The sequence below is a fragment of the Cyprinodon tularosa genome, unplaced genomic scaffold (assembly GCF_016077235.1).
Source record: "Cyprinodon tularosa strain WSP-4 unplaced genomic scaffold, ASM1607723v1 ctg490, whole genome shotgun sequence".
Classification (NCBI taxonomy): domain Eukaryota; kingdom Metazoa; phylum Chordata; class Actinopteri; order Cyprinodontiformes; family Cyprinodontidae; genus Cyprinodon; species Cyprinodon tularosa.
Genome location: NW_024039219.1, coordinates 29,726 through 57,619, shown reverse-complemented (window position 1 = coordinate 57,619; position 27,894 = coordinate 29,726). Strand labels below are relative to the sequence as shown.

The following is a 27,894-nucleotide window of genomic DNA, read 5'->3' as shown; positions in this document are numbered from 1 at the left end:
TTGGCGTCAAGAATTACGGAGCCCCTCTGATGACATGGTCAAAAAAAATGTTTAATTGTGGCCACGAAATACTACTTCGTGGCCACGCAATAAGTTTATCGTGCGCACGAAATACTTATTAATAATATCAATAAATCCGCCCCTGTTTTCAGGCTTATGTTAACTGTAATGACTTATCTTGGACAGGCTGCTATGTAAACGGGCCTTTAGTCCTTCGTTTAGCTATGCTGCGGTTGTTTACACTACGCCTTTTCCACCTAAAATGGCGTCTTAGCAACAAATATCACGTGACTGGTGGAGACCGACTGGGTAAGCAAATCGAGCGCGCCTTAGACCTTAGAGAAGGCGCGCTCGATTTGCTTACCCAGTTGTTCAGGAATTATATTAATATTATTAATAAGTATTTCGTGCGCACGTTAAACTTATTGCGTGGCCACGAAGTAGTATTTCGTGGCCACAATTAAAAAAATTTTTTTACCATGTCATCAGAGGGGCTCCGTAAAGAATCGATGCAGTAGATCACGAAAATTAGAATCACGATGCATCATCATGACGATTATTTTGCACGCCCCTTGTGACTCACACTGTGTTTATGCATGATGTAGGTGAACACATCACTGATTTGTACAGGCAATGTATTACCGCCATCTACTGGGCTGGGGTGTAATTTTGCAACTACACTGCAAAAATGATCTCAAAATGTCTACAAATGTCTTAAATTAAGTGTATTTACCCTTAATTCGAGCAGGTAAATTAGATGATTTGCCAATGGAATGAGTATTTTTACTCTTGAAATAAGGTATTTAGATATTATGCGTTTGAAATAAGACAATGCAATTGTTTTTTTCTTGTTTAAACTGTAAATTGTCTTGTTCCATTGGCAAAGTGTCTCACTTCAATCCTTAAAGGAATAGTACACCCAAAACATGATTAGCATTCATTTTCTACTCACCCCCATGCTGAACAACACTCTGGAGTACTTTTTTGATATCTCAAATGCATCTGGAGATCTGGGAGGCTTCTTGCTGTCTGCTGACATTCAAATAATGGAGGTCTATGGCGCCCGAGGCAGAAAGGTCCATAAAAGTCCACAAAAAACGTGTCAATATTCCTCCATACTGCTCGTCCAATGTATTCCAAGTGTCCTGAGTGGGTAGCATCCAGAATTTACTCGAAACGAGGTCATTTAGAATGTTTTTAGAGCATAAACAGTAGTGTATAGGATTTCCTGAAAGCGCGTTCACGAGTCTACGGAAACCGCGGCAGACCAAACCAGATGAAAGTGCGCATTCAGCTCGGCAAAGAACTCATGCTCTTCCTCAACACTGAAGTCCTCAGACATTTTTCTTTCGTTGTTTCTTTCTTTGCACAGGTAAACAGCACATTTCTTCTTCTACGCTTGCATTATTGGCAGAGCAGACGCTGAATGCGCACTTTCATCTGGTTTGGTCTGCCGGCTTCCGTAGCGTCGTGAACGCGCAGCTGCGCGCTTTCAGGAAATCCTATACACTACTGTTTATGCTCTAAGAACATTCTAAATGACTTTGTTTCGAGTAAATTCTGGACGCTACCCACTCAGGACACTTGGAATACATTGGACGAGCAGTATGGAGGAATATTGACACGTTTTTTGTGGACTTTTATGGACCTTTCTGCCTCGGGCGCCATAGACCTCCATTATTTGAATGTCAGCAGACAGCAAGAAGCCTCCCAGATCTCCAGATGCATTTGAGATATCAAAAAAGTACTCCAGAGTGTTGTTCAGCATGGGGGTGAGTAGAGAATGAAGGCTAATCATGTTTTGGGTGTACTATTCCTTTAATTCAAGAAAAAATGCACTTATTTTAAGAAAAAAATACTTATTTAGATTTTATTTTTTTGCAGTGTAGTGGTGTCCCATTTCTTAGGGAGAAAATCTTCACTTGCACTTCACTCATTTAGTAGACTTCACTGTGGAGGGAACTTCTTGGAGTGGAACCAAGTGAGAGGAATGAAACTGGGCCTCTCACTACTGCCACCCTGTGGTTTAGAAGGGAACTGCTTGTTATAGAGATGAAGGATAAACCTATAGGAACAACAAATTACCTGGTAGGGCTGGCCATAGGGGTGGCCAATGCCTGGTCCCCCTTCTGGCTCCGCCCCTACAGAATGATCCTCCTTAAAGAGGATCAGTGGTTATATCTAAATATCTAAATCCCCCAGATTCCAGCGAAGGCTGGGCTCCAGAGATGAGAGCATTAGAGACGACCCAGAAAGATGATATACAGACATTATGCAAAGATGAACTCTGGATGCTCCAATCAGGAAGTCTCAGAGTCTTACAATCCAGAGGTTTCTGCTTCTATTCCAGCTTTCTGCTGCATGTCAGTTTGCTTTTGGGCAAGGCATGCAACCCTAGTTATACGTTAATGTGATTGTTTAGTGTGAGTTGCTTTAAATATGTATTTACAACTAGAGAGGAATAGCAAGCATTCATTTATTTTAAGCTAACCAAAAAATATCTTCAAAGGTTGTTTTTTTTTTCTGTCAGCCAAAGGTGTGACCATGTTTCCAGGGTTTCAAACATTTCAGCCGTGTTTACGGCCGTTCTGATGTCACTTGTTTATTGCAGAAAGGAGGCGTGGCGTCTGGCTTCAAGCACGTGGTCACCAATGACATGAGCGTGAAGCGCCTGCTTCACGTGAAGGGTCGCAGGGCCATCAGAGCAACAGAGGTGGATTTGTCCTGGTCCAGCTTCAACAAAGGAGATTGCTTCATCATTGACCTAGGAAAGGTAAGACGCCTTTTCTACCTGCTCAAATCCAGATGGGTTTTGATACTACAGCTCTATGAGGAATGAGCTGATTCACTGAAAGCTGGATAAGATGGATATCCTTTTATTTCTGCAGGTAGCTTCAGTGTGTTGTGCAGTTAAATGTTAAGCTTAATTTAATCATAATCTTCAGACAGATATTTCTCTGTGAACAGGCGCCCAGCTGGCTGTGTCTTAGAACACCAATAAAAGCTCAGATCGTGGTCAAACAGTTAACTCTGATCCAGTGGCGGCTAAAGGAGTTTTCTCCGACCTGAGTGAAGTTGTCCCCCCCACCTTCTTCAAATCAGACAAAATTGGTGTCAAACGTTTGTGCTACATTTGTGCTACGTTTGTGCAGCAAAAATGTTCGTTTGTGCCGCTATCGTTTTAAAGATATAAAGAAAGGTTTCTAGAGGTCATCAAAGGTCAACCAGCCCCCCCACCTTCTTCAAATCAGACGAAATGGGTGTCAATTACCTCAGCTTCGTTTGTGCTGCTTTGGCTTTGAAGATATTAATGAAAATGTAAAGGTGAAAAGGTCAACCAGCCCCCCCCACCTTCTTCAAATCTTCAAAGCCAAAGCAGCACAAACGAAAATGTTTGCTGCACAAACAGAGCTGAGTTAATTGACACCCATTTCGTCTGATTTAAAGAAGGAGGGGGGGCTGGTTGACCTTTGATGACCTCTAGAAATATTTCTTTATATCTTTAAAACGATTGCGGCACAAACCAGCACAAACGTTTGACACTAATTTTGTCTGATTTGAAGAACGTAGGGGGCCAACTTCACTCAGGTCCTTTTGCTGCACCTTGATACGCCTCAACCTTTGACTTTGCATGTAAAATAGCTGCATCTGCTGCTTCTGCTGCTTGTGGTCTGAACCTAGCGTAAGATTAGCTGCCGCCTGTCCAGAGCTCCCTTAGAAAAATTAGCTTTTTATTTTAGTTGGCTAGAATAAGGTGGAATAAAAATAACCGAGCTTTGAAAGCCCCCTTTTCAGATTTTTATCCCTAAAAACAACACAATTTTCATTCAATTCGCAATTATATCTGCCTGGCTTTGATTTTCCTGGACGGGGTCGCCTTTTACAGTTGCTTTCTGTAAGCAGATGGCCGCTCACACTGAGCCTGGTTCTAATGGGGGTTTCTTACTGTTAAAAGGGAGTTTTTCCTCTCCACTGTCGCTACAAGCATGCTTAGTGTGAGAGATTGCTGTAAAGTCAATGAGTCGATGCAATCAACTTGTTTTCCTTAGTTACAAAACTTTGAATCAATCTGACTGAATAATCTGGTGAACTTTAAAGTGACCTGAGATGACATGATGTGAATTGGAGCTCTAGAAATAAACTGAAGTGAATTGAAATTGAATAAAATTGTTTTTCTAGTTCATATTAAGGTCGTAAATACTTTTTTAGGTCACTGTTAGAGGGTAGTGGCTTGTTGACCCCGTGTCCAAAATGAAGCTAGAGCTGCAGGTCCATTACCTCCTTTCATCACAGGATTTATAAGATTCATTTTCTTCTTTTCCTCTTGCAGGACGTGTATCAGTGGTGCGGCAGCGAGTGTAACCGCTTTGAGCGCCTCAAGGCCTCCCAGGTGGCCATTGACATCAGAGATAATGAAAGAAATGGGCGAGCCAAAGTGCACATGGTGGAGGAGGGCAGCGAGCCTTCGGAAATCATAGAGGTAAAAAAAACAACAACAATTTCTCTCTTTTCCCGCAGAACCGCATCATATTGAAGCCTCAAACAGGATCTTTCTGTGTAATTAAAGTTAGTCAGCGTGGGAACGGATGGACGCAAAGGCGTTTGTTGTCTCTGTGCCAGCTCTTTGTCACGGTGAATCTGTAAACACTTCCTTTACATGGAAACATGCTGACTAACTAGAAAACATTTTGGATTCATCTGTTTTTATTTAGATCTGACGAAGGTTTGTGGCTCTGCAGCCTGAACTACCCAGGATAAAAACACAGCTATATAATATTTGGCTTGGTTTTTTTTTAGGCTCTTGGACCCAAATCTGCCATTGCTCCCAGCACTCCGGATGATGACAAGGTGGACACCTCCAACAAGAGGAAGGGCGCCCTCTACATGGTAAAAAAAAAACAGGCAAACTGGATTCAAATACTTGTGGCTCTGATCATTTTTAAAGTTGGTTTGTCTGTTTTTTGTTTAGTTTTTTTGTGAAAGCCGAAGAAATTTTACTTGAATGTGAAAGTTAGTAGTTTAATTAGCAAAGGGGATCTGCTAAAACAAAACTCCACATCAGCACCTTCTAAAACAGGGGGGCCGCAAGTAATTTGAGGTCCCATGAAAGACATTCATATTGGACACTTAAAGTTGTAGGGAAGTCATATTTAAATGTCAAGTCATTCTGGCTTAAACATGTATATACATGTTCTTTTTATCAGACCATATTGTCCCATATTGTTTCGTTATCTTCTTCAGGCCAGTTAGTTCTACGTCAGCATGAACACCTAAATTCGGCCAATCATATATCAACGGTCATCTGTCAATCAAATGTTTTCGGTCATAGCATCTTGATTCATGTGTCGCAGCTAATATACGCAACGGTTGAAATCAGAATTCTTTCCTTTCCCATTGAGTTGCGTCCCAGTGTTCTCGGGGATGGACGTCTGTGTCTTCAGCAGGCGTAGAGCTAACAGAACTGGCAGCGTTGCGAGGCAAGGGCTCAAACATGTACGGCTGGAAGCCTTCAACACCAAACCAAGCTTCTGCCGCCCTGGCGTCCTCTTCCAGAACATCTTCGTCCCCGCTTTCCTCCTCTAAATAAAAAATGGATGACGGAGGAGACTCATCCACGACCTCCGACACTAAACTCTCCTCCTCTTGCATGTTTCCTCTGTCCATAGCGTTCCTTGACAGCGTCGTTTCTAAGTCACCAATTTAGTGCTACTTGGTCCCAATGGAATTTCCCATTGGGAACCTACTAGCACTAAGTTGCTAACTGGTTAGCAAGATGCTTCCAACAAATTGGCAACAATCAAACGGGCTTGCAAACCTTCCGCCACAACAATCCCGCCCCCTTGATAATCGACCAATCACATTCACTTTATTCACTCGTGTAAAGTCGGGCACCACTCGGTAGAATTCGGAAATGCAACGATTGGAACAGCCGCTTCCCTACGACCTTAAAGGCCTGGTTATCCTCCCTCAGCAGCGTGTCGCACTGAGCTTATCTCAGATATTTTTGATTTATTCCCAATATTGAAGCGTGGTCTGCGCTATGTTATTCCACTCCACAACGCAAGAGGGAAAATCAGGAACTAGCTGATTGTCAATCAGAGACCTCCTATCTGCGGTCACCTCAGGGGCGGAGCTAGATGGGGGGCCAGAGGTAGACATGGCCACCCTAAGCCAATCATTGGCCACCCCTGTGGCCACACCTACTATTTTTCCCCCTCTAATACAGACGGTGGCAACAGTAATACTCTCAAGTAGAATATTCAAAAAATTTTAGTTTTTCATACATTAACATTTACTTGACAACAAAAATACTGTGGTTAATTTTGCACATCAATATACTGACATTAAATGGGGTAAAGAGATAAATATGTTTCTCTGCAAGACATATTGGAATATTCAGTTAAATAGTAGATAACCATTTTAATAAAAACGTATTAAATAATCAATTTATGTAGATATTAGTGTTTGTAAATATAATTATTTTGCAAAATTATTAGTAATTGTAACTTTTGACAAAGGAAAAGATGTTCGCCCCAGAACTACAAATCTGAAGAAATGTATCCACTATACCTTTTATCTAGGAAGATGTTTAAATATATGTGTCTATTTGTTAGCAAAGGCTATAGGAAAGGATATTTTGTCTTTATTTAGAACATTTGGATCTTGTGCTCATTAAAAAAAGATTGATCCTGAGGTTCTGGCACCGATGCACTTTAGGCCACCCCTCAGTGTACATTGGTTATTGCCTGGCCACCCTTATAAAAATGTTTTGGCTACGCCCCTGGGTCACCTACAGCTAAACCTGGTTTCTCATTATAAATCAGCATCTGATTGGTCAATTTTCCATCCGCTCTATGCGTATTTCCTGTTGGGTTCCTTACCGGCTTATTGTGTTTGTCTGACCGCCATTGTGGAAATCGACTGGTGAAGATGGAGCAGCTGGAAGAGCGAGGTGCGTTAGAACGCTGGGACCATTTTCCCACCTTGATCTCTGCTCTTTTTGGCCCTCATGTCCCTCAGTTGTCACACAAACTTGCCCCCACTCCCTCTTCTCCTCGGCCGTATCCAGACCCACAGCTAGTTCCTGATTGAGGATAACCAGGCTTTAAGTAGTTGTTTCCAGCAGATAGCGTCTTATTTCACTCAACAGGTTAATAATCTATTGTCAATTTGAACTATTCAGGTAACAATCATTTCTAGAAAAATGAGAAGGGGATAAAAACTAGGTCCCGGTATCGGACGCCTTCTCTCTCTCTCTTCTTTCTCCTTCCTGTCCATTCCTTTTTGAAACCCAGGCAGATATTTCTAACCAAACGGCTGCTTATTTACACCTTTTCTTGTTCATTTGTTTCTTTTATTATCACTACGTAAAATGACGTGTGCGTGGCATTTAAGACCCGGTAAGAGCAAACTGCCAGTGAAGGACGGGGAGACCTGATGCGATGCAGGAGCTGAGGACCAAACCATTTATTGCAGTTTCACAGGAAGGGTGTGTGTCAAAAAATGCATGCCTTGTTTCACTGTTTACTGCTGAAAAATCAGGGAGAACATGAAGATTATTTATTTTACTGCTGGATTTTCTTTTTTATATTTGAAAAATTTAGCGGGATTTCTTCTTTTGAGTCAAGGGTCCTTAGAATGGTCCTAACTTTCCCCCCCTAATACAGCACCCCTGGTCTAAAAACCACAAACGTACGATGCAATCCCAGAGGGTCCCTCCTCACTGCGCTTTCATCTGATGGTGTGTTTTCGGTCCTCAGATCTCAGATGCCTCTGGGTCCATGAAGGTGTCCTGCGTGGCTCAGTCCAGTCCATTCAAACAGGCCATGTTGTCCCCTGATGAATGCTACATCCTGGACAACGGGGTGGACAACAACATCTTTGTTTGGAAAGGTACCAGAAATGTTCTTATAACTGGATGATAACGCAGCAGGTTAAACCACAGACATTACTGGACAGATGTCATTCATGTTGGACTTTTTACCAATTTACTTAAAGGAATAGTACACCCAAAACATGATTAGCCTTCATTTTCTACTCACCCCCATGCTGAACAACACTGTTCAACACTGAACAACAATGTTTTTAGAGCATAAACAGTAGTGTATAGGATTTCCTAAAAGCGCGTTCACGAGTCTACGGAAACCGCGGCAGACCAAACCAGATGAAAGTGCGCATTCAGCGTCTGCTCTGCCGATAATGCAAGCGTAGAAGAAGAAATGTGCTGTTTACCTGTGCAAAGAAAGAAACAACGAAAGAAAAATGTCTGAGGACTTCAGTGTTGAGGAAGAGCATGAGTTCTTTGCCGAGCTGAATGCGCACTTTCATCTGGTTTGGTCTGCCGCTGTTTCTGTAGACTCGTGATCGCGCTTTCAGGAAATCCTATACACTACTGTTTATGCTCTAAAAACATTCTAAATGACTTTGTTTCGAGTAAATTATGGACGCTACCCACTCAGGACACTTGGAATACATTGGACGAGCAGTATGGAGGAATATTGACACGTTTTTTGTGGACTTTTATGGACCTTTCTGCCTCGGGCGCCATAGACCTCCATTATTTGAATGTCAGCAGACAGCAAGAAGCCTCCCAGATCTCCAGATGCATTTGAGATATCAAAGAAGTACTCCAGAGTGTTGTTCAGCATGGGGGTGAGTAGAAAATGAAGGCTAATCATGTTTTGGGTGTACTATTCCTTTAAACCATAATTTCTAATAGTATTAAGGATCCCTGTTAGCTGTTGCCATGGCAAACAGCTAACAGGGATCCACATTTAAAACGTAAAAAACACAGTCTCAAATACTGGATTTCTAAAAATGTAATTTCTCAACACAAAGTACTTTAGAAATGATCAGAGAATATACAAAAGTAAAATAAAAAAAACAATAAAAAAATAAAATAAAACAAAAAAAGCACTTCAGGGCATCAAATAGAGTCTCAGAATCTTTTAAAAAGAAATTTTGGCTATGATGATATTTAGGTAGATTATTCCAAACATGCAATAATCTATAAATAAAAAATGTCTCTATAGCAGGGGTTTCAACGTTTTCCAGGCTAAGGACCCCAAACTGATGGCGACGGAGCGGGGACCCCCTAATTATATATATTGAATAAAATAGTGTTCAATCAAACTGGTCCTATAGTTACTCTATTACAGATGGAGTAATGTAACTAAAGTAATCCCTCCCTGGGATTATTAAAGTATTTCTGATTCCTGGTTGATGGGACAGGTGTTGTGAATGAAACGGTGCCCAGCTTGAAAGAGCTCCTGTGTGTCGCTGAATGTGTGCATTGATCATGGGCGGTTCTAGATAGGGGCCAACGGGGGCCAGTGCCCCTGTAGATCATGCCCTGGCCCCTGTTATGGCCCCTGTACTGAACACATAATACTCAAAGAAATTCTAATGATGATCTGCGCTGGAACAGACATGGTTACTGAGAGCTCCTTTGGATCTATTTCATTTTTTTCCTTTATAAATTCTGTTCTACTAATTATTTAAAAACCATAACTCGATAGCTTCAGTGGGATTGAGATAGGATCCCAGTTTCCATCTGCTAAATGTGTTTTTCAAAACAAATTTCTCTATTTTTTACGTCTGAATTTATCAGTTTTTCTTGAGTTCTAATTCAGATTTTGTAGAAAAAAGGTCGTTTTAACTAAAAGTCAAAAATATGGAAAATTCCTAAATTCTGAATGTATATTGACCTAATATGACATAGAATGTTAAATAAACCTAATTGAATAAAAATTTCACTTCATGGAGCTCTATTAATATATTTGAATCCCTTGCCTCTTTTTTTTTTATTTCATGCTTTTCGGGACCCCATGAAAACATGCTGGCCCCCTCCTGGCCCCCTGGTATATTTGGTCTAGAACCGCCACTGGCATTGATGACTGAAAGACATCTTCTGCCTCCATTTATCTGTTTACTACAGTCTGTTGAATTCATGTTAATGTGGATTTAAAGATATTTTAATTAGTGGAAAAAAATAGCAGGAGAGAATATAAAAAAAATAACTAATCATTTAAAACTTTGGCGACCCCCATGCAGTACCTCCATGGACTCCTAGGGGTCGCAGACCCCCTGTTGAAGACCTCTGCTCTAGAGCATTAGCTGGTAAAACAAGCTGCTTATTGATGGAACCTCTAGTGTCGTCATCATGAACAGAAATACTAAAAACTATTTGTGATCGTATAAAAGCTGGAACATCACTGCTCATGACTGACTTAAACAGCGAATGTCTTTAAGCTCATAATAATACAGCTCTATCATTCCCAGTCATCCAGGTCATCGTCATTCCAGGAAAGTTCAAAACAATCCACTGGACTTTGTTTCCAAGTTCAAAGACGTGTCACTTCCCATCAAGGAAGATTTTTTTTATTCAAAATGTCAGGAACAGCGTCGAGTTCCAGGCTTTTATAGAGTGGACAAAACAAATAAACCAAACGACCCCCATAATAAAGGGGCGGATCCATTCATCCGGTTCAATTTCACTGAAAAAAATAATGCACCCACTTTTCTCCATTTTTTCTTATCATATTTAGTTACTTTACCATATTTTTTTTTTATGTCCTACGATGCTAACATGAAACAATTGTGTTAAAGTACCTAAATAGGATTAAGTAAATGCCCAAAAAATTGTTGCATTACTTTTTTCAGTGTTGCATGTTTTCTAAAGCTTTGTTTTTGGTCCACTCTATAAAACCTTCAACTAAACGCCATTTTGAACTGAAAAAGCTTCCTGGTTGGGAAGAGAAACGTCTTCAAACTTGGAAACAAAGTCTTTCTGCCAATGACACACTTATTCCATGTGAAGAAACTCAAATTCCCTTTAGGCTTTTTCGTTTGGAGTTAATTTCATTTTTCCTTTGAACCCATAAAGGTCCGAAGGCCAATCCTTCTGAGCGTAAAGCGGCCATGTCTGCAGGGCAGCAGTTCATTAAAGACAAGGGATACAGCAATAAGACACAGGTAAGGTCAATGCATTCTTCAAAGGTCCCCCATTGTGTCTCAAAGCTAACGTCACGTTTCACCTGCAGATCCAAGTCCTTCCTGCAGGGGCAGAAACAATCCTGTTCAAGCAGTTTTTTAGTGACTGGAGGGACAAGGATGAGACAACAGGACCAAGCAAGGCCTACACCATTGGCCGCATCGCCAAGGTGGAGCAAGTTCCCTTTGATGCCTCCTCTCTGCACTCAAACGCAACCATGGCGGCCCAGCACGGCATGGTGGATGACGGCAAAGGCAAGGTCCAGGTAGGAGGGTGTTCCTATGTTGAACGGAGAGCCATCGCAGCAAGGCTGTGTGAAAACACCGTTCTGCTGTGTTTAGATCTGGCGCGTCGAGGGCGGAGACAGGGTACAGGTGGATCCTTCAACCCACGGCCACTTCTACGGCGGAGACTGCTACCTCATCCTCTACAGTTACAGAAAGGGCAGCAGGGAGCAACACATCATTTACACCTGGTGAGGAAACAGAGAGCAGAACCAGGTAGAGATGTTTAAGACCCAGAGATGGAGAATGGCTCAGACTAGGTGTGCTCCTCTGTCAGGCAGGGGCTGAAGTGTACGCAGGATGAACTGGCAGCTTCGGCGTTCCTCACAGTCAAGCTGGATGACTCAATGGGAGGATCCCCAGTTCAGGTTGGAACATGACAGACCTTACGAGGCAGAAAGAACAGACCAGTGTCTGCAAAATCATTTTGGTTGGCTTTTTCTTTTGCTCCTGCTCACCTGTCCCATTAGCAGTGTTGTCAAAAGATAGAAATAAAATGCTAAAGAGGAATTAAAATAGGAACTTGCTTTATTTGTTACCGATAAAACCAAGTTTGGGTACAACTTTTACACATAGCTGTAATTATGGAGATTTTTGTAACTATCACTGACTTATTTTGTGAAGCATGTGTGTCCAAAAAGTTAAAGTTAAAAAGCAAACCAGTGGACTTTGTTTTTCCAAGTTTGAAGACGTTTCGCTTCTCATCCAGGAAGTTTTCTCAATTCTAAATGTCTGGATTAGCGTTCAGTTCCAGGCTTTTATAGAGCAGCCCAACAAAAGCCTCGTAATGGCGTAGAAAACATGCAGTTTGAAACTGGAAAACCAGCCCCACCCCTTAATAATGGGAGTCGTTGAGGTCGTTATTGGCCTGCAAAACCCGATACTGGTCCATTCCTCTGAAAATGCAGTCGTTAAGGGTCCAGTGGTTTGTTTTTTAACATTAACTTTATGGAATGACCATGACCTGGATGACTGGGAATCTTCTCCAGCATAAAACTTGATTTCCTTTTGATGACCCAAACAAAAGCAGTTCTCATAATATCCAGCAGAGGGCAGTGTTTCTTTACTTTTGACCGGACCTTATTTTCACAGCACAGCATAAAGGTTGCTGATAACCACCTGAAATAAACCCAACATGCCTGGTTGGTTTATTTTAGCTCCTTCATTCCAAACCATGTTAGTTTAGTGTAATAGATAAACCTTTCATGATCTTGTAGCCATGGCAACACATCAACAAACTGTGAAAATTTGACTTTCTCAGCTTTAAAATGTTAAATTGTTTCATGTGCTGCTAAGGCTTTGTTATCAAATCTATTCTTTATTTTTCTTTTTGAAAGATTAGACAATATTTGGGGGATTGGAGGCCTAGAGGTCGGAGCAGGGCGTCCTGTGATAAAAGTCTCCGTTAGTTTGAGCCCCACAGACTCAGAACTCAGATCCTGTTTGTTGGACATATGGAGAATTTCTGTGGAGTAAATTATGTTTTATTATTGCTGCAAACAAATGACGTGTTTTTAATATAATCCAGAGATGAAACGTTAAAAAAATTGAAAGAAGATTTTAAGAATATTGCTGTTTTCACATATTTTATTTGGATTTTTTAACATTTATTTCTTTTTCACTATTGACTTTTTTTTTATAGTTTTTACAGAATTTATATTTTTAATTTTCACTTTTTGAGTTTTAAAAATGTGATTCTTTTCCATTTGTGCTGTACACTGGAAAAACGATCTAGAAATAAGTAAAAATTTCTTAAACGATGTGTTTTTACCCGTAATTTGAGTAGGTAAATGAGATAGTTTGCAATGGATTGAGTATTTTTACTCTTTAAATAAGATAATTAGATAATATGCACTTGGAATAAGACAATGCAATTGTGTTGCAGTTGTGTCACACCAGAGGAAAACCCGCCCCCAAAAGTGAAGAAAATCTGATCTGTAAAATGCAATTTAAAGAGAATTTAAAGAGTAAATTTCAACCCAAAGAAAAATTGTCTAAAACAAAAACAACAAACAAAATAAAAAAAAAAACCCATGAACATGTTTTTTAATTAAATTAAAGGAAATTAAAATATTAAAAAAATTACTTTTTTAAATGAGGAAAAAATAAAATGTAAATAAAGACTATGAAGAATGAATCATTTGAAGAGATAAAATCTAAGAAAAAAGGAAAATTGTTATCTAAATCTTTTTCCAATTAAGAATTTTTTTATTTCATTCCTGGATTGCATTTTTTTTCCCAAACTTTCATTTAAAAAACATGTTATTTGGTGAAAGAATAATGAAACAATTTTCACTCCATGAGTTTCCTAAAGAGAGTGGAAATATGTTGATCCGATCATAAAGATGCTGTGAAGTGAGAATATTTCAATCAGCATTTTGAGACTCTTGAGACATTTTGAGCCAGAGGGGTTGACCCTCCTCTTCAATGTCTCACGGGTTTGAGCCTGTTGATTTTTGACACATGTCCTCTGCTCTCAGTCCCATTTCAATCCCGGCTGCTCATTTTCCATTAACTAATAAATACAGAGGCCAGCATTGCGGAAAAAATAACATAAATATTTGCTGTTTTCTGCATCAGAAGCCTCTCACCATAAGTACTCGGGTTAGAGGTTCTTACACCAACCTCATGGCTCTGCACTGGTGTCAAAGAAACTTCTCAGTCCTGGAACTTGCTGGGATCTCTTAAATGTCTTCAAACTTCTTCACTTTTACTGAATGTCTCTCCTAAAGTTCAAGATGATTGACGCTCTGAGCAGCTCTTTCCCTCCATGTGAACAGCTGTATGCGGTTTGCGTAGTCTGTATTTTTTATTCCTAACCCTCACTTTCATACCCCTTACAAATGAACCCCCCCTTCATGTCCCGCGGTGAGGTCTAGAAGCACAAGATCTATATCCAGCCATTCAGCAAAGATGCTGCTACATGGCTGTACATCTTATTTTGACATTTCAGTATGTAGACGAGCCCTTAAGTGAGATATTACCTACTAGAAATTGAGTTGGAAAAAAAGTTAACTTAAGAAAAAAGGTAAAAATCTAATTGAAAAATTAAAAAGTCAAGTTAAAAAGTTAATTAGCCTAGTTAACAATTATACTTAGGTTTATAAAATAAAAACTATAAGTGCCAGAATCAGCATTAATGCCTCTAAGGTTATGTTGGACCAAAAAATATGTTTCTTTCACTCTCAGTGTGTTTTCCATGAATTTCTTATAGAAGCACTTTTGTACGGAGGGAAAAAATAAACATTTGCGAGATCCCGCAATACTTTTGCGAGATCTCCTAAAACTATTGCAGGATCTCGCAAAAGTATTGCGGGAACTTGCAAAAGAATTGCGAGATCTTGCAAAAGTATTGCGGGATCTTGCAAAACAATTGCGAGATCTCGCAAAAGTATTGCAGGATCTTGCAAAAGTATTGGGGGATCTCGCAAAAGTATTGCAGGATCTCGCAAAAGTATTGCTAGATCTCCCAAAAGTATTGCAGGAGCTCGCAAAAGTATTGCGGGATCTCGCAATAGTATTGCCAGATTTCGCAAAAGTATTGGGGGATCTCGCAAAAGTATTGCTGGATCTCGCAAAAGTATTGCAGGATCTAGCAAAAGTATTGCGGGATCTCGCAATAGTATTGCCAGATGTCGCAAAAGTATTGGGGGATCTCGCAAAAGTATTGCAGGATCTCGCAAAAGTATTGCGGGATCTCGCAAAAGTATTGCGGGATCTCGCAAAAGTATTGCAGGATCTCCCAAAAGTATTGCGGGATCTTGCAAAAGTATTGCGAGATCTAGCAAAAGTATTGCAGGATCTCGCAAAAGTTGTTTTTTTCCCCTCCATGTCCCTTTAGGGGCTCCGTACTTTTGTTTTTTGTTTTTTCATTTTTGCCCTCAGAATATCCATATTTTTTTAATGTTTTGAAGGTAAAAATGTCTTGTATTTCACTGAGTCCCCTATAAAGGGTTAATTTGGAGAAGGATTTTAAATCAGCTCGCCCCCCCCTATCCACAGGTGAGAGTGACTCAGGGTCAGGAGCCTCCCCACCTGATGAGCCTCTTCCAGGGCAAACCCATGATCATCCACAGTGGGGGAACTTCTCGTAAAGGTGGGCAGTCTCAGCCTGGCAGCACCCGTCTCTTCCACATCCGTCAGAGCTCTTCCGGCGCCACCCGTGCTGTAGAGGTGAGTTTGTTTACAGGTGTTGTAGTGGGAAAAAAGTATCCAACTATTTACTCCAGTTAAATAAACGGAGATCGATGGATTTTACTCAATTTATTTTATCTTTGTAAAGCGAGAACAGTTCATCATAAAGCCCTGATTGCTCGGTAATCAGCCCTGTTCTGCCTGGGCAGCGTTCGTTCCTCCTTACTTACAACAATGGAAAGAAGTCAGAGTCAAAACAAATTACAGACATTTTGGTTAAACAGTAACATGTTATAAATAAACCTTGAGAAAGAATCTGGTTTGTTATGGGAAGAAGTGTCTTTTCTACAAACACCCCTCACAGACAAACGTTTTCAGTGAGTAAATAGCGTAATAAATATATGAAATAAGAGAAATATAAATTTTCCAATCACAGTGTTTACGGTCACATGCGGGGAAGCTCAGTCTTAGTTTTCTAACTCTGTTCCAATCAGGTCGAGGCCTCGGCTTCCAATCTGAACACCAACGACGTGTTCGTGCTGAAATCCCCCAAAGGCCTGTTTGTGTGGCGCGGCGTGGGAGCCAGCGAGGAGGAGATGAACGCGGCCAAGCACGTTGTTGGCTTTTTGGGCGGCAGTCCCAACAATGTCTCAGAGGGCAAGGAGCCAGGTGGGTCTCATTTTTAATGCATGCGGAGAAAAAGAGGAAGGTTTACAAGATGGTCTAATGCTTCTTTCTCTAAAGTAAAGAAAACATTTGTTTTTTTAGCTCTTATTGTTATTACATTGTCACAAGTACAGAGCAACGAAATTACCTCTCTGCATTTAACCCATCCCATTGGGGATGTGGAGTTAAGAAGCTGAGACAGAAGCATTTCTTGCAGGAAATAAGTTTCATATTTATTTTACATCCTCCGACGGAGAGATAGAGCTGTGACTGAGGAAACCTCAGTACATTTATTTATACCTTACAGAAATCCCAAACACACTCCCCCCAGGGGAACTAACCCACCCCCTGCATAAAGAACTTTCTCCCTCATTTTTAGGAAAAACAACTTAAGTTCATCAAGGCCATTCCCTGTAGGGTTAATCTATCTCTCACTGGTCAGATGGATCTCCTAATAACAGCAGTCCTCACCTTCATGCCATGAAGGAGGCTTTGTGACTCATTCTTATCTCTCATGACCTTCGTTTGGAGCCTGTGAGGCTAAGAACAAACATATCTCAACATCTTTACTCCACATGGAGCAGTGGGCTGCCATAGTGTGGAGCCCAGGGAGCAGTTTGGGGTTAAGGGTCTTTGATCAGGGAGCCAGAGTGGCAGTCTGTGGGAGTGGGGCTTGAATTGTGCAATGTCCTAACCCAGTAGCCTCGTGAGACCATCCTGATCTCGCGAGCTTTCAAGGTTTCACTCGCAGATCAGTCTGGAGACTCTCCGTTAAAGAAAATCTGGAGCCGTTCACCAAACGAACGTCCAATCAGCGTTGGCTTTGAGGCGGGTTGAGGTGTGACGCAACGAGAAGCGCGACAGTTCAGTCTAAAGAACATGGCGGCTTCAGCCGATGAAACTAGCATTAGTGTGGCTATCGAGCAAGTTTTATCGGAATTACAGAGTATTTCTTCACTGAAAGAAGAGCAAAACACTGCTCTGGAGGCTTTTCTCAGAGGAAAAGATGTTTTTGCTCTTCTCCCGACTGGTTTCGGCAAGAGTAGCCTGGCTTGTGGTTCTGTTTTCATCGTCGCTCTGTTAGTACGTCACATGCTTCGTTGATCTGCTTGGTTTATTTGGCCCGTCTATCACCAACATAGGCCAATCAGCTAACCAGGATTTTCGCCCCTTCCCAAAATTACTTCAACGGAAGGTTTCCAGATGGATATGCGGAGCAAATCCATCTGGCGGAGTCAGGTTACTAACCCAGGAGTCTTCAAAGTTTTCCAGGCCAAGGACCCCAAACTGATGGCGAGATGGAACAGGGACCCCCTAATTATATATATTGTATGAAATAGTGTTATATCAAACTGCTCCTATAGTCCCTCTATTACAGATGGAGTAATGTAACTAAAGTAATCCCTCCCTGGGATTATTAAAGTATTTCTGATTCCTGGTTGATGGAACAGGTGTTGTGAATGAAACGCTGCCCAGCTTGAAAGAGCTCCTGTGTGTCGCTGAATGTGAGCATTGATGACTGAAAGACATCTTCTGCCTCCATTTATCTGTTTACTAGTCTGTTGAATTCATGTTAATGTGGATTTAAATACATTTCAAATAGTGGAAAAAATTGCAGGGTTTACTATTAAAAAAAGTCTAATCACCCAAAAGTTTTGCGATCCCAATTCAGTACCTCTGTAGATCCCCTAGGGGTCTTGAACCCCCTATTGAAAACTTCCACCCCAACCACTAGGCCACCACTAGAGAGCTGACAGGCAGTGCACAGCAACAAGTGGGGGTGGGGCAGCACTGTTTAATTCCACGTTCCATTCTAACCTAAACCACTCTATTAGATCTGCTGTAGAAAAAAAGTCTCCCTGTGTCTGTTAGCATCTTTTAGCTAAAGGTTAAATGTTTTTTTCCTCCTCAGCTGATTTCTGGTCAGTTCTGGGCGGCAAAAAGGAGTACCAGACCTCAAAGAGCCTGCAGGGCACAGCCAGACCTCCTCGTTTGTTCGGTTGCTCCAACAAAACAGGAAGACTCATCGTAAGTCGAATGCAGTCATGTCAGAATTTCTTTATTTATTATAATGTGGCTGTAAAAAGCAGCAGACTTAAAAGCTGCCAGCCTGACTTTACGCTGTTGTTCAGGTGGAAGAGGTACCAGGAGACTTCACACAGTCAGATCTGGCCACTGATGACGTCATGATCCTGGATGCTTGGGATCAGGTAAGATTAGTGTTTTTATTTTCACCCAAACGCTCATTTCAGAATTTAGAGCTCTGCTGGCTCTGACTGGAGCCTCAAACCTGGTGCTACGGTACCATATTGACTGAATGTGTCTCTTTCCCTTCTGCAGCTCTTCCTTTGGGTCGGCAATGAGGCCAACGACGAGGAAAAGAACGCAGCGCCCAAAATAGGTTGGTAACGCTAAAAGGTGTGAAGATTGACGCAAAAACTGAGGGGATCTTTAAATGTGTTTCGTTTAAGTAATTTGGGCTTTAAACATTTTTTAAGGCGTAGGAAAGCGGCCGTTCCAACCGTTGCATTTCCGAATTCTCCCCAGATGGTGCCCGACTTTACACGAGTGAATAAAGTAAATGTGATTGGTCGATTGTCAAAGGGGCGGGATTGTTGTGGCGGAAGGTTTGCAAGCAAGTTTGGTTGTGGCCGGTTTGTCTGAAGCATCTTGCTAACCAGTTAGCAGCTTAGTGCTAGCAGGTTCCCAATGGGAAATTCCATTGGGACCAAGTAGCACTAAATTGGTGACTTAGAAACGACGCTGTCAAGGAACGCTATGGACAGCGGAAACATGCAAGAGGAGGAGAGTTTAGTGTCGGAGGTCGTGGATGAGTCTCCTCCGTCATCCATTTTTTATTTAGAGGAGGAAAGCGAAGATGTTGTGGAAGAGGACGCCAGGGCGGCAGAAGCTTGGTTTGGTGTAGAAGGCTTCCAGCCGTACATGTTTGAGCCCTTGCCTCGCAGTTCTATTAGCTCTACGCCTGCTGAAGACACAGACGTCCATCCCCGTGAACACTGGGACGCAACTCAATGGGAAAGGAAAGGATTCTGATTTCAACCGTTGCGTATATTAGCTGCGACATGAATCAAGATTGTGAAAGCGTGAAAGCCCTTTGGGAAACTCCTCCAACTCCCATTGTCATTGTGACACACAAGTGAACACTGCACACCATGAAATTGCATTTATGCCTCACCCGTGCAGCCCTCAATGGCGCCCCAAGGGAGCAGTGTGGCGGGACGGTACCATGCTCAGGGTACCTCAGTCATGGAGGAGGATGGGGGAGAGCGCTGGTTAATTACTCCCCCCACATTTGATTGACAGATAAGCATTGATATATGATTGGCCGAATTAAGGTGTTCAGGCTGACGTAGAACTAACTGGCCTGCAGAAGATAACGAAAAAAAAACAACACAGATTTTAAGACAGGAATTTATTATTTTTTTTATAGAAATTTTCTAAATTTTGGGATTTGTTTTACTAGACTACATTAAGAAAAGGTCATTTTGCATCCCACTGCAAATGAGATAATAGAATATAAACGATCCATTTTCAAAACCAGGCTCTTACCATAACAATCACTTTATATAAAACCACTCTGTATTGTTAAGTATAGTTAGTTCATGTTTCTATGATATTTTATCCCACTTTCTATCCGACAATATGCAATCCTCATCTTGGCGATTCCTTGGTAAATTTGAAACATAGACTATAACAGATTATATGCACAGACTACAGCATAGGCATTGGGCTAGGTTTTTTTGCCTACCTAGAATGGGTGACAATAGTTGAATAAACTTTTGGCTCTCAAAATGGTATCAATGCCGTATTTGTTGGTACTCGCCGATACAGATACCATATATACAATATATATATATATATATATATATATATATATATATATATATATATATATATATATATATATATATATATATATATACACCACAGTAGACAATGAAGAAAACAGTAGAAGTAACTATTTAAAGGATAATTTATTGACGTGTTTATATAGTTGTAGGTCCAGCCTACTCAAATATTAGGTCACACATGCCGAGAGGTATCCTAAGTGGAAACGGGTTGGATCCGAACTTAAAACCTGATAATAATGGGGCACAGGTCAGACATTAGTTTTCTTATTTATTTCTAGAATATTTATTAACACCATTATTATGCAACAAACAAGTTCAAGCATGAAATTATGCAGACATTAGGATACCTGCTCAGTTGTAGTTCTGATAGCATCCAGCAGATGCCGCCATTCTTAACTGTATCGAATGTATCAAACATGGTGTCAAGTTTTGTCCAATTGTGTCAAAATAGTTCATTTGTTCACGGGGCTTTGAAATTGCCATCACTAGCCACCGCTGGGAGCTAAATGGTTGCCTACAATCTATTGCGTGACATGAAGTATTGGCACTGATCTGGCATAAGATCATAAGATCATAAGAACATTTATACGTGTATCCATCCGGATAGACTCCTGTGAAAAGTTTTCGCAAAAGGGAGGGATTTCATTCAATGGAATGCTTAGAGCTGATTGGGTAAAATCACCAAGTGGCACCTGCTTCCCACATTGAACATTTAGCTAAGTGTAGATGCAGTACCAAATGTGACACATCACATTCTTGATTTGCTACACAATTAGCTGAGTTAACTGATAAATCAAACTTTTGCCAAATCCAGTATGGAGGAATGTGCATCTTCAACATCTTCCACAAAGGCACAAATGGCATCCTTTCCATGTTTTTGAAAAACGAAACACATGTAATCCCAGCTTAAACAAAATGAATAAAACGTGTCAAGTACATTATCTTACAGCCAGCGAGGGATTTACCATTGGGCAATACTAGGCAGTTGCCTAGGGCCCCAAGTTCCTGGGGGAGAAAGATTTCAGACTTTGGGAGGACGCTGGAGTATCCGGAGAGAACCGACACATGCTCAGGGAGAACATGCAAACTCCCATGGAGAGAGACCCCGGGCCTGGAATCGCAAACCCCAAATATCATTCTTTACAATGTCAGGAAACCTTTTTTTTAAATGTTAGAAATATTTGTACGGTGGCCCTGAAGTGCAAACTGCAACTACAAATCTAAAAGCGCAACTACTTTAAGAAAAACAAAACTACATAAAGCAAAGCGCAACTACATTAAGGAAAACACAATTACATGAACCTACCGGAAAAGGTAGGTACCAGTGGGAAACATCAGACATCGCTGATTGGACGACGGCGCCGTTTGACCCTTGAACCGGAAGTTGCGTCGTCTGAACAGTCCAGCTTCTTTTAAGTGTGTCTTCAGTGTACGCAAACTAACTAAACTTTCGTGATTAGTCTTGAGCATATCCAGTATCGCCTCGTACGTATGTCCTGATTCAAAATATTCCTGGATAACGGCAGCTATGTTTGGGGCGCCGACAATATCCATGTTTTCAAAAGCCGCAGCAGGCAGAATGACTTCCGGTTCAAGGGTCAAACGGCGCTTTATGTAGTTTTGTTTTCTTAATGTAGTTGCGCTTTGCTTTATGTAGTTGCGATTTCCTTAATGTAGTTGCGCTTTTAGATTTGTAGTTGCAGTTTGCACTTCAGGGCCACCATATATTTACCTCTAATCATGGAAATTTAAAAAAAATGTGCAACTTTGGGTGTGCTTTGGTGGCACAGCGGTTAGCACACATGACCCATGTATGGAGGCCCACCTGGGTTCAAATCCAACCTGTGGTCCTTTGTTGTATGTCTCTCCCCATCTTTCATACAGCCTCCTGTCCAAAAAAACAAGCCACTAGTGCCGTAAAAAACACAAAATTTGCATTTTCGACGTCTGAGTTTTTTATTTTTTATATTGAAATTAATTTCATTTGTTTTGGCAAAAATATATACCCTTTTTTAATCTACGAGGGCGCTAACATTCAGTTTGACCAGAGACACATTAAATGTTTTGTTTTTGGTCCGTGTTTCACAGGGAAGGATGGTTTACCTCCTACTGCCTGTATTTTCGGTGTAAATAATAATCAGTTTTATGTAAATAAAGATCCCTTTTGGACTCGCTGTTAGTTTCATCCTTAATGAACGAAACTATCTCTTTCTTTCACTTTTCGTCACACAGCCAAAGACTACGTGGACTCAGACCCGTCTGGTCGCAAAGGGCTGCCCATCACCACCATCAAGCAGGGCGCAGAGCCTCCCACTTTCACAGGTTGGTTCCAGGCCTGGGATGCCAAGATGTGGGACAAGGATCCACTGGATAGAATCCGCGCCCGCTTCTGAACACAAAACCCCAGCCTTATCCTCTGCACTCTGCCCTTTTTTCTATCAGCTCTCTACATTACAGTATAATTCCTGCTTTAATCAAATACCTAAGTGCCAATACCAATGTTATTACATTTATGAGGTTGAATAGCTCCACTATGGTTCATTCATCTCTCAGTTTGGGCTTCTTGCCTTTGGATTGTCAGGAAGAACCTGAATAAAATATAAACAGTCTGTCCTGTTTCTATCTCTTAGCGCTTTATTCTTCGGTTTATAAACTAGTAGCGAAACCATCTCCATTACCTGTTATTTCTTTTTGCATCATGTTTAGTTAAACAGAACATATTCCATGAATTACATCCTACTCTTTGTTGTTGACTTTTCTGCTTGTTAAATTTAAAACATGCTCTGTAAGATCTGTAGACGGAATATTTGTCTTCATGGCTTTTTAAATCACCCTGATATATTCATGTGAATGGCTTTTAAATAAAACTTTTTAGTTTAAAGCTTTTGGTCTTTGATCCTTTATTTAAGGATTGTCATGGTTTTGGTTCTGTTGCGCTTTACTTTGCTCCATGTTTCCTAGTTCTATTGGTTTAATTCCTGTTTTGTTGTAGTTTCTAGATTTATGTTAGTTCTCAGGTTTTTCTGTTGTCTTCTGTTGTCTTCTTGTGTGTGTTCCTTTCCCCTTGGCTCCCTTGTTGTCTCCTCTCACACCTGCTCCTCATCAGCTCGTTAGCCCTGCCTTTGTCTCAGTCAGCTATATATTCTCTCCCTCTGCTGTCTCTCCTTGTTGGTTCCTTGTCTTTGCTGGCTTCTCATGTTGTTGTCTTCCTACCTCGTCTCTCCCTGGCTCCTTGTGTTTGGTTTGGCATTTTGGGTCCTCAAACCAACCAAAACGTGACAAGGATGTGAAATTTAAGCTTGTGTTATGATCATGGGAAAAACAAATATCTGCCCTGAAATGTACAGGTCATCAGATTCCCTCTGAAAAAGAGAAGGTGCAGAGGAATAGGGAAAAGATCGCATGTTTTTTATAGCCATTTTAGAAACTGAGCAGTAAACGAATATAAAATATTCACTTTATTTTTAAAAGGCTTAGATGAGCAAAGTTTATCTACTTTATAGGGGGTGTTTTTAAATGAATGTGCTAAGAATCAACCAAAATCATCTGAAGCTATTAAATCATGTGCTGGGGAAGATTCTCAGTCATCCAGGTCATTCCAAAAAAGCTAAAAAACACAAAAGAAGCCAAATGACCCCCATACCAAAGGGGTGGACCCGTTCATCAAAAACAAGGCTTTGTTAGTCCCCTCTATAAGGCCTGGAACTCAACACTATTTCTGACATTTTGAATTGAAAAAGCTTCCTGGATGGAAGAGAAACGTCTTTTCAGTGGTTTGTAAGTCCAGTGGATTGTATTTTAACTTTGGAATTAATATTAAATCATGATAAAAGAAAAAAGAAGAAGAAGAAGGTTGTTAAGAGGCACATTGTTTTTTTGTTTGTTTTTTTACAATCATTTCCATTTTTAATAGACACTTGCTAAAAGCATTCATATACTTTGAAATTATATTTACGTTTTTCGTGTTATAGACACAAACTTTGTCTACAATAGATACAGGAATATCACTGAAAAACAGGCCCAAATTTATCATCTCTAACCAAAGGTGTTAATGGCAATAGCCCAGCTGCTATTTCTCTCTGAGATGCTGTCACAACCAAACAGGAATAGTTCAGATTAAGCTACTATGATGAGGAAAAAGCAAAGGAAATATAAATTTAGAGGTTAAACCAACAAATACTGCAGAAGAGGAAATAGAGATAAAATGAAGCAGAAAGATGAAAAGGGGTCCCTATGTCCTCCATCAGCCTAAGGCTATAGAGCAGGCATCCCCCACCCTCGGTCCTGGAGGCCCGCTGTCCTGCAGGTTTTAGAGGTTTCCTTGCTCCAGCACAGCTGATTTTAATTGAAAGCTGATTAACAGGCTTTTGGTCTACTGCAATCATTATAATCAGCTGTGCTAAAGCAGGGAAACCTCTTAAACCTGCAGGACAGGCGGCCTCCAGGACCGAGGTTGTGGATGCCTGCTATAGAGGACAAACTATAGAGTGGCTCAGGATAACCTGAGCCACTCTAACTATAAGCTTTATCAAAAAGGAAAGTTCTAAGCCCACCCTTTGTGGTGGGAAAAAGGTGTTCAACTATTCACCCCAGGAGAATTGTGTGGCCTTGCAGGATAAACTTTTATAGTGAGTAAATAGTATGAATTAGTATATGAAATAAAAGAAATCTAAATTTTCTGACCACACCTTAAAAGTAGACAGGGTGTCTGCCTCGCGGACTAAAACTGGTAGTTGGTTCCACAGGAGAGGAGCCTGATAACTAAAAGACCTGCCTCCCATTCTACTTTTAGAAATTCTAGGAACCACTAGTAAACCTGCGGATTGAGAGCGAAGTGCTCTGTTAGGAACATCAGGAACAATCAGATCTCTGATATCAGATGGAGCTTTGTTATTTATGGCTTAATTAATGAGAATGAGGATTTTTAATTATGTACTGGATTTAACGAGATGCCAATAAAGGGAAGCAAAGATAGGAGAAATATGATTTTCATCAGAACTCTGGCTGCATTTATTATTACTATTAGAATTAATATGAACATCTGTCATGATCTGGCCTGTTTGCTCCTTAATTTGTCATTCCTTTCACCTGTCGTTTTTCCCTCCCTGCCTCAATTATAATTTATTCCTCTCACCTGTTTCCTCTGGTTTATATTCAGTTCAGCCTGAGCATTCAGGGCCAGATCATTGCTTGTCTTTCTGTCAGTCTTTCTGTTCAGTTTTATTTGGTTCATGTCCTGGATCCTAGCTGCCAGTGGAAAGAGGGTTTTGTGTTTGTCTCGTCTCCTGATCGTCCACTGTTCCTCCCCCGCGGAGTCCTCTGGGTTTTTGGCTCATTATGGGGGGAGGTTCAGTTTTTATCTGAGTAAGCCTGGCTCCAGGAGAAAACCAGTTTAAAGTCCTGCTTCAAGTTCTGGTTCCACGTCCTGTCTCGGCTACCCTCTTCCACTGAGCCTGCCTGTCTGCACCTGTTCCTGTCTGCTCCTGTGCGTGACCACCTGGTCACGCTTCTGGTCCCAGTCAGACTCTGAACCCTCCTAGAAGCCTGTGGATGCCTGGAAGTCTGGATCCTGCCACCTGTTTCTGTTTCTATCTGTTCTGGATCCCTGACCAGGACCGGCTTTCAGCACGTCCTCTGGAACTGCAGCACTGGGACATTCTTGGTCTGGACTGCTAAACCAGGTAAGTGACTCACTGAGAACATCATTTTCAGTCAGATGATCGCGGTCACTTACCTGTGTTTCTCCCACTACAGAATGTCTGAGATTGGGCGGTGCCCCCCCCTCCTGCCTGCAGTATCCGCGAGCCGCAGCTCCACCTTAGTTTTTGTTTAATAAACCTTTTTTGAACTTTCCTACTGACTGTCTCGCCTTGAATACTGGGTCCATCTGACCTCGGCTTCATGACAACATCTTTTAATTGTACTGCAGGACAAAAACTCTTGTCTGCCAGTCAGGTAGTGGCAGACCCTGGCAGGACATATGTCTGTGAAGGACAGGTTTAGAGAGTGATGATTGCCTACAGGCTAGATTTATCCTCTGCACAGGCCTGTCTACCGCTGTCATGGAGACATCTGTAGCAGCCAACTGAAATGTCTCCACCTAAAGCTCTACAGAGAAGGACAAAGAAGCTGAAGCCTCAGCTGTTTACAGTGAGCCTTCTCATACAAAGATGTTCCATTAGAGAGGAAGTTGGTACAACTCTGATCCCATGTCTTATATAAATATATTAAAACAATAAAAAGTAAGAAAATATAGCTAATCTTTGTGGAGTATTGGCCAAGATGTGTCAATATTGGCAATTATCAAACATATGATAAGCTGCTATTAAGGAGCCCCAAGAATGAGTGCCCTGAACAGAATCCAGATTTTAATACGTTATATTTCTTTATTCTTGATCAGGATCTGTCATTAAAATCCCATATATAAGAGTTTTCTACAATTTCCTTCTTTTATCTCCGGAATATTGCAAAATGTATTCAAATTAATTCAGTTTATTTATATAGCGCCAAATAACAACATGTCATCTCAGGTCACAATTCAACCAGATCATCCAGTCAGATTGGTCCAAGTTTTCCGCCGATTGCATCGACTCATTGACTCTTCAGCAATTCCTCACACTAAGCATGCTTGTAGCGACAGTGGAGAGGAAAAACTCCTTTTGAACAGGAAGAAACCTCCAGCAGAACCAGGCTCAGTGTGAGCAGCCATCTGCTGAGGCCCACTGGGGTTCAAGGAGACAGAAGCAGACATAGAAAAAGAAGCATAGATACAAAAGGCAACTGTCAACCAGCTCCACAGGCGGCCCCGTCCAGGAAACACACAGCCAGGCAGACGAGCTCCGAGCCAGCTCCCATGTCAGAGGATGAAGAGAGCACATCCAGTTGGTCACAGTCAGAGAAACAGGACCACACTGGAAAACAGGCCAAGCTCCAACATCCTCGTTCTCACATATAAAAATGAGAAATCTCCTGTCGCGGGGTGATGCTGAGAAACTAGTCCATGCATTTGTTACTTCAAGGCTGGACTATTGTAATTCTTTACTATCAGGAAGTCCACAAACTGTAGTTAAAAGCCTTCAGCTGATCCAAAATGCTGCAGCCAGAGTTCTGATGAAAATGAAAAAGAGAGATCGTATCTCTTCTATCCTGGCTTCTCTTCATTGGCTTCCTGTTAAATCCAGAATAGAATTGCCAAAGCTTATAACTATAAAGCTTCTAGTTAGAGTGGCTCAGGTTATCCTGAGCTATCTCTATAGTTCTGCTGCTATAGGCTTAGACTGCTGGAGGACATAGGGACCCCTTTTTCATCATTCTGCTTCATTCTATCTCTATTCTCCCACTCTGTAGAATCTGTTAGTTCAATCTCTAACGTTCTGCTCTCTCTGCTTTTTCTCATAGTAGCTTCATCTGGTCTGTTCCTGTTTGGGTGTGACTCCATCCTGGAGAGAAATATCAGCTGTGCTGCTGCCATCAACACCTTTGTTTCTAGATGTTGGAGCTTGGCCTGTTTTCCAGTGTAGTCCTGTTTCTCTGACTGTGACTAACTGGATGTGCTCTCTTCATCCTCTGACATGGGAGCTGGCTCTGAGCTTGTCTGTCTGGCTCTGTGTTTCCTGGACACTTACTTTCATTAGATAATCTGAGCTTGGGTCTGTGCTTGGATTCCCATTTTATGCTAAAGGTAAGTGTTTAAAAGCTTTGTGAATAATTAAGAACCGATCAGTGGCACGGGAAGGGGGGTGCTGCGGGGGCTGCAGCCTCCCTCGTCATAGCATCAGCCCCCCATGGTGGGGGGCTGTGGAGTAACATAATATTGTACTTAAAAACATGAAATTATTTATGTATTTATTTTTAAAAGACTGTGTTTGATATGGGATTAAAATGATAGGCTGTGTATAAGATATAAACTAATGATTCATTATTTTAATATTTCATAAAACACTAG

At 41.2% G+C, this 27,894-nt stretch overlaps 1 protein-coding gene across 1 annotated transcript in view; it reads left to right on the top strand.

The window, feature by feature from the left end:
- The window catches only part of scinlb (scinderin like b), a 47,790-nt gene extending 24,965 nt beyond the window's left edge, over positions 1–22,825 (top strand). Inside the window, exons 4-17 of the mRNA XM_038302475.1 lie at positions 2,612–2,773; positions 4,331–4,480; positions 4,798–4,887; positions 7,761–7,893; positions 10,886–10,974; positions 11,043–11,258; positions 11,335–11,468; positions 11,555–11,645; positions 15,280–15,450; positions 15,906–16,080; positions 17,990–18,105; positions 18,210–18,287; positions 18,418–18,478; positions 22,182–22,825. Of these exons, the coding sequence (XP_038158403.1) occupies positions 2,612–2,773; positions 4,331–4,480; positions 4,798–4,887; positions 7,761–7,893; positions 10,886–10,974; positions 11,043–11,258; positions 11,335–11,468; positions 11,555–11,645; positions 15,280–15,450; positions 15,906–16,080; positions 17,990–18,105; positions 18,210–18,287; positions 18,418–18,478; positions 22,182–22,342 (1,827 nt within the window). The 3' untranslated portion in view covers positions 22,343–22,825. The remainder of the gene's footprint in view (positions 1–2,611; positions 2,774–4,330; positions 4,481–4,797; positions 4,888–7,760; positions 7,894–10,885; positions 10,975–11,042; positions 11,259–11,334; positions 11,469–11,554; positions 11,646–15,279; positions 15,451–15,905; positions 16,081–17,989; positions 18,106–18,209; positions 18,288–18,417; positions 18,479–22,181) is intronic.
- Positions 22,826–27,894: the final 5,069 nt, after the last annotated feature.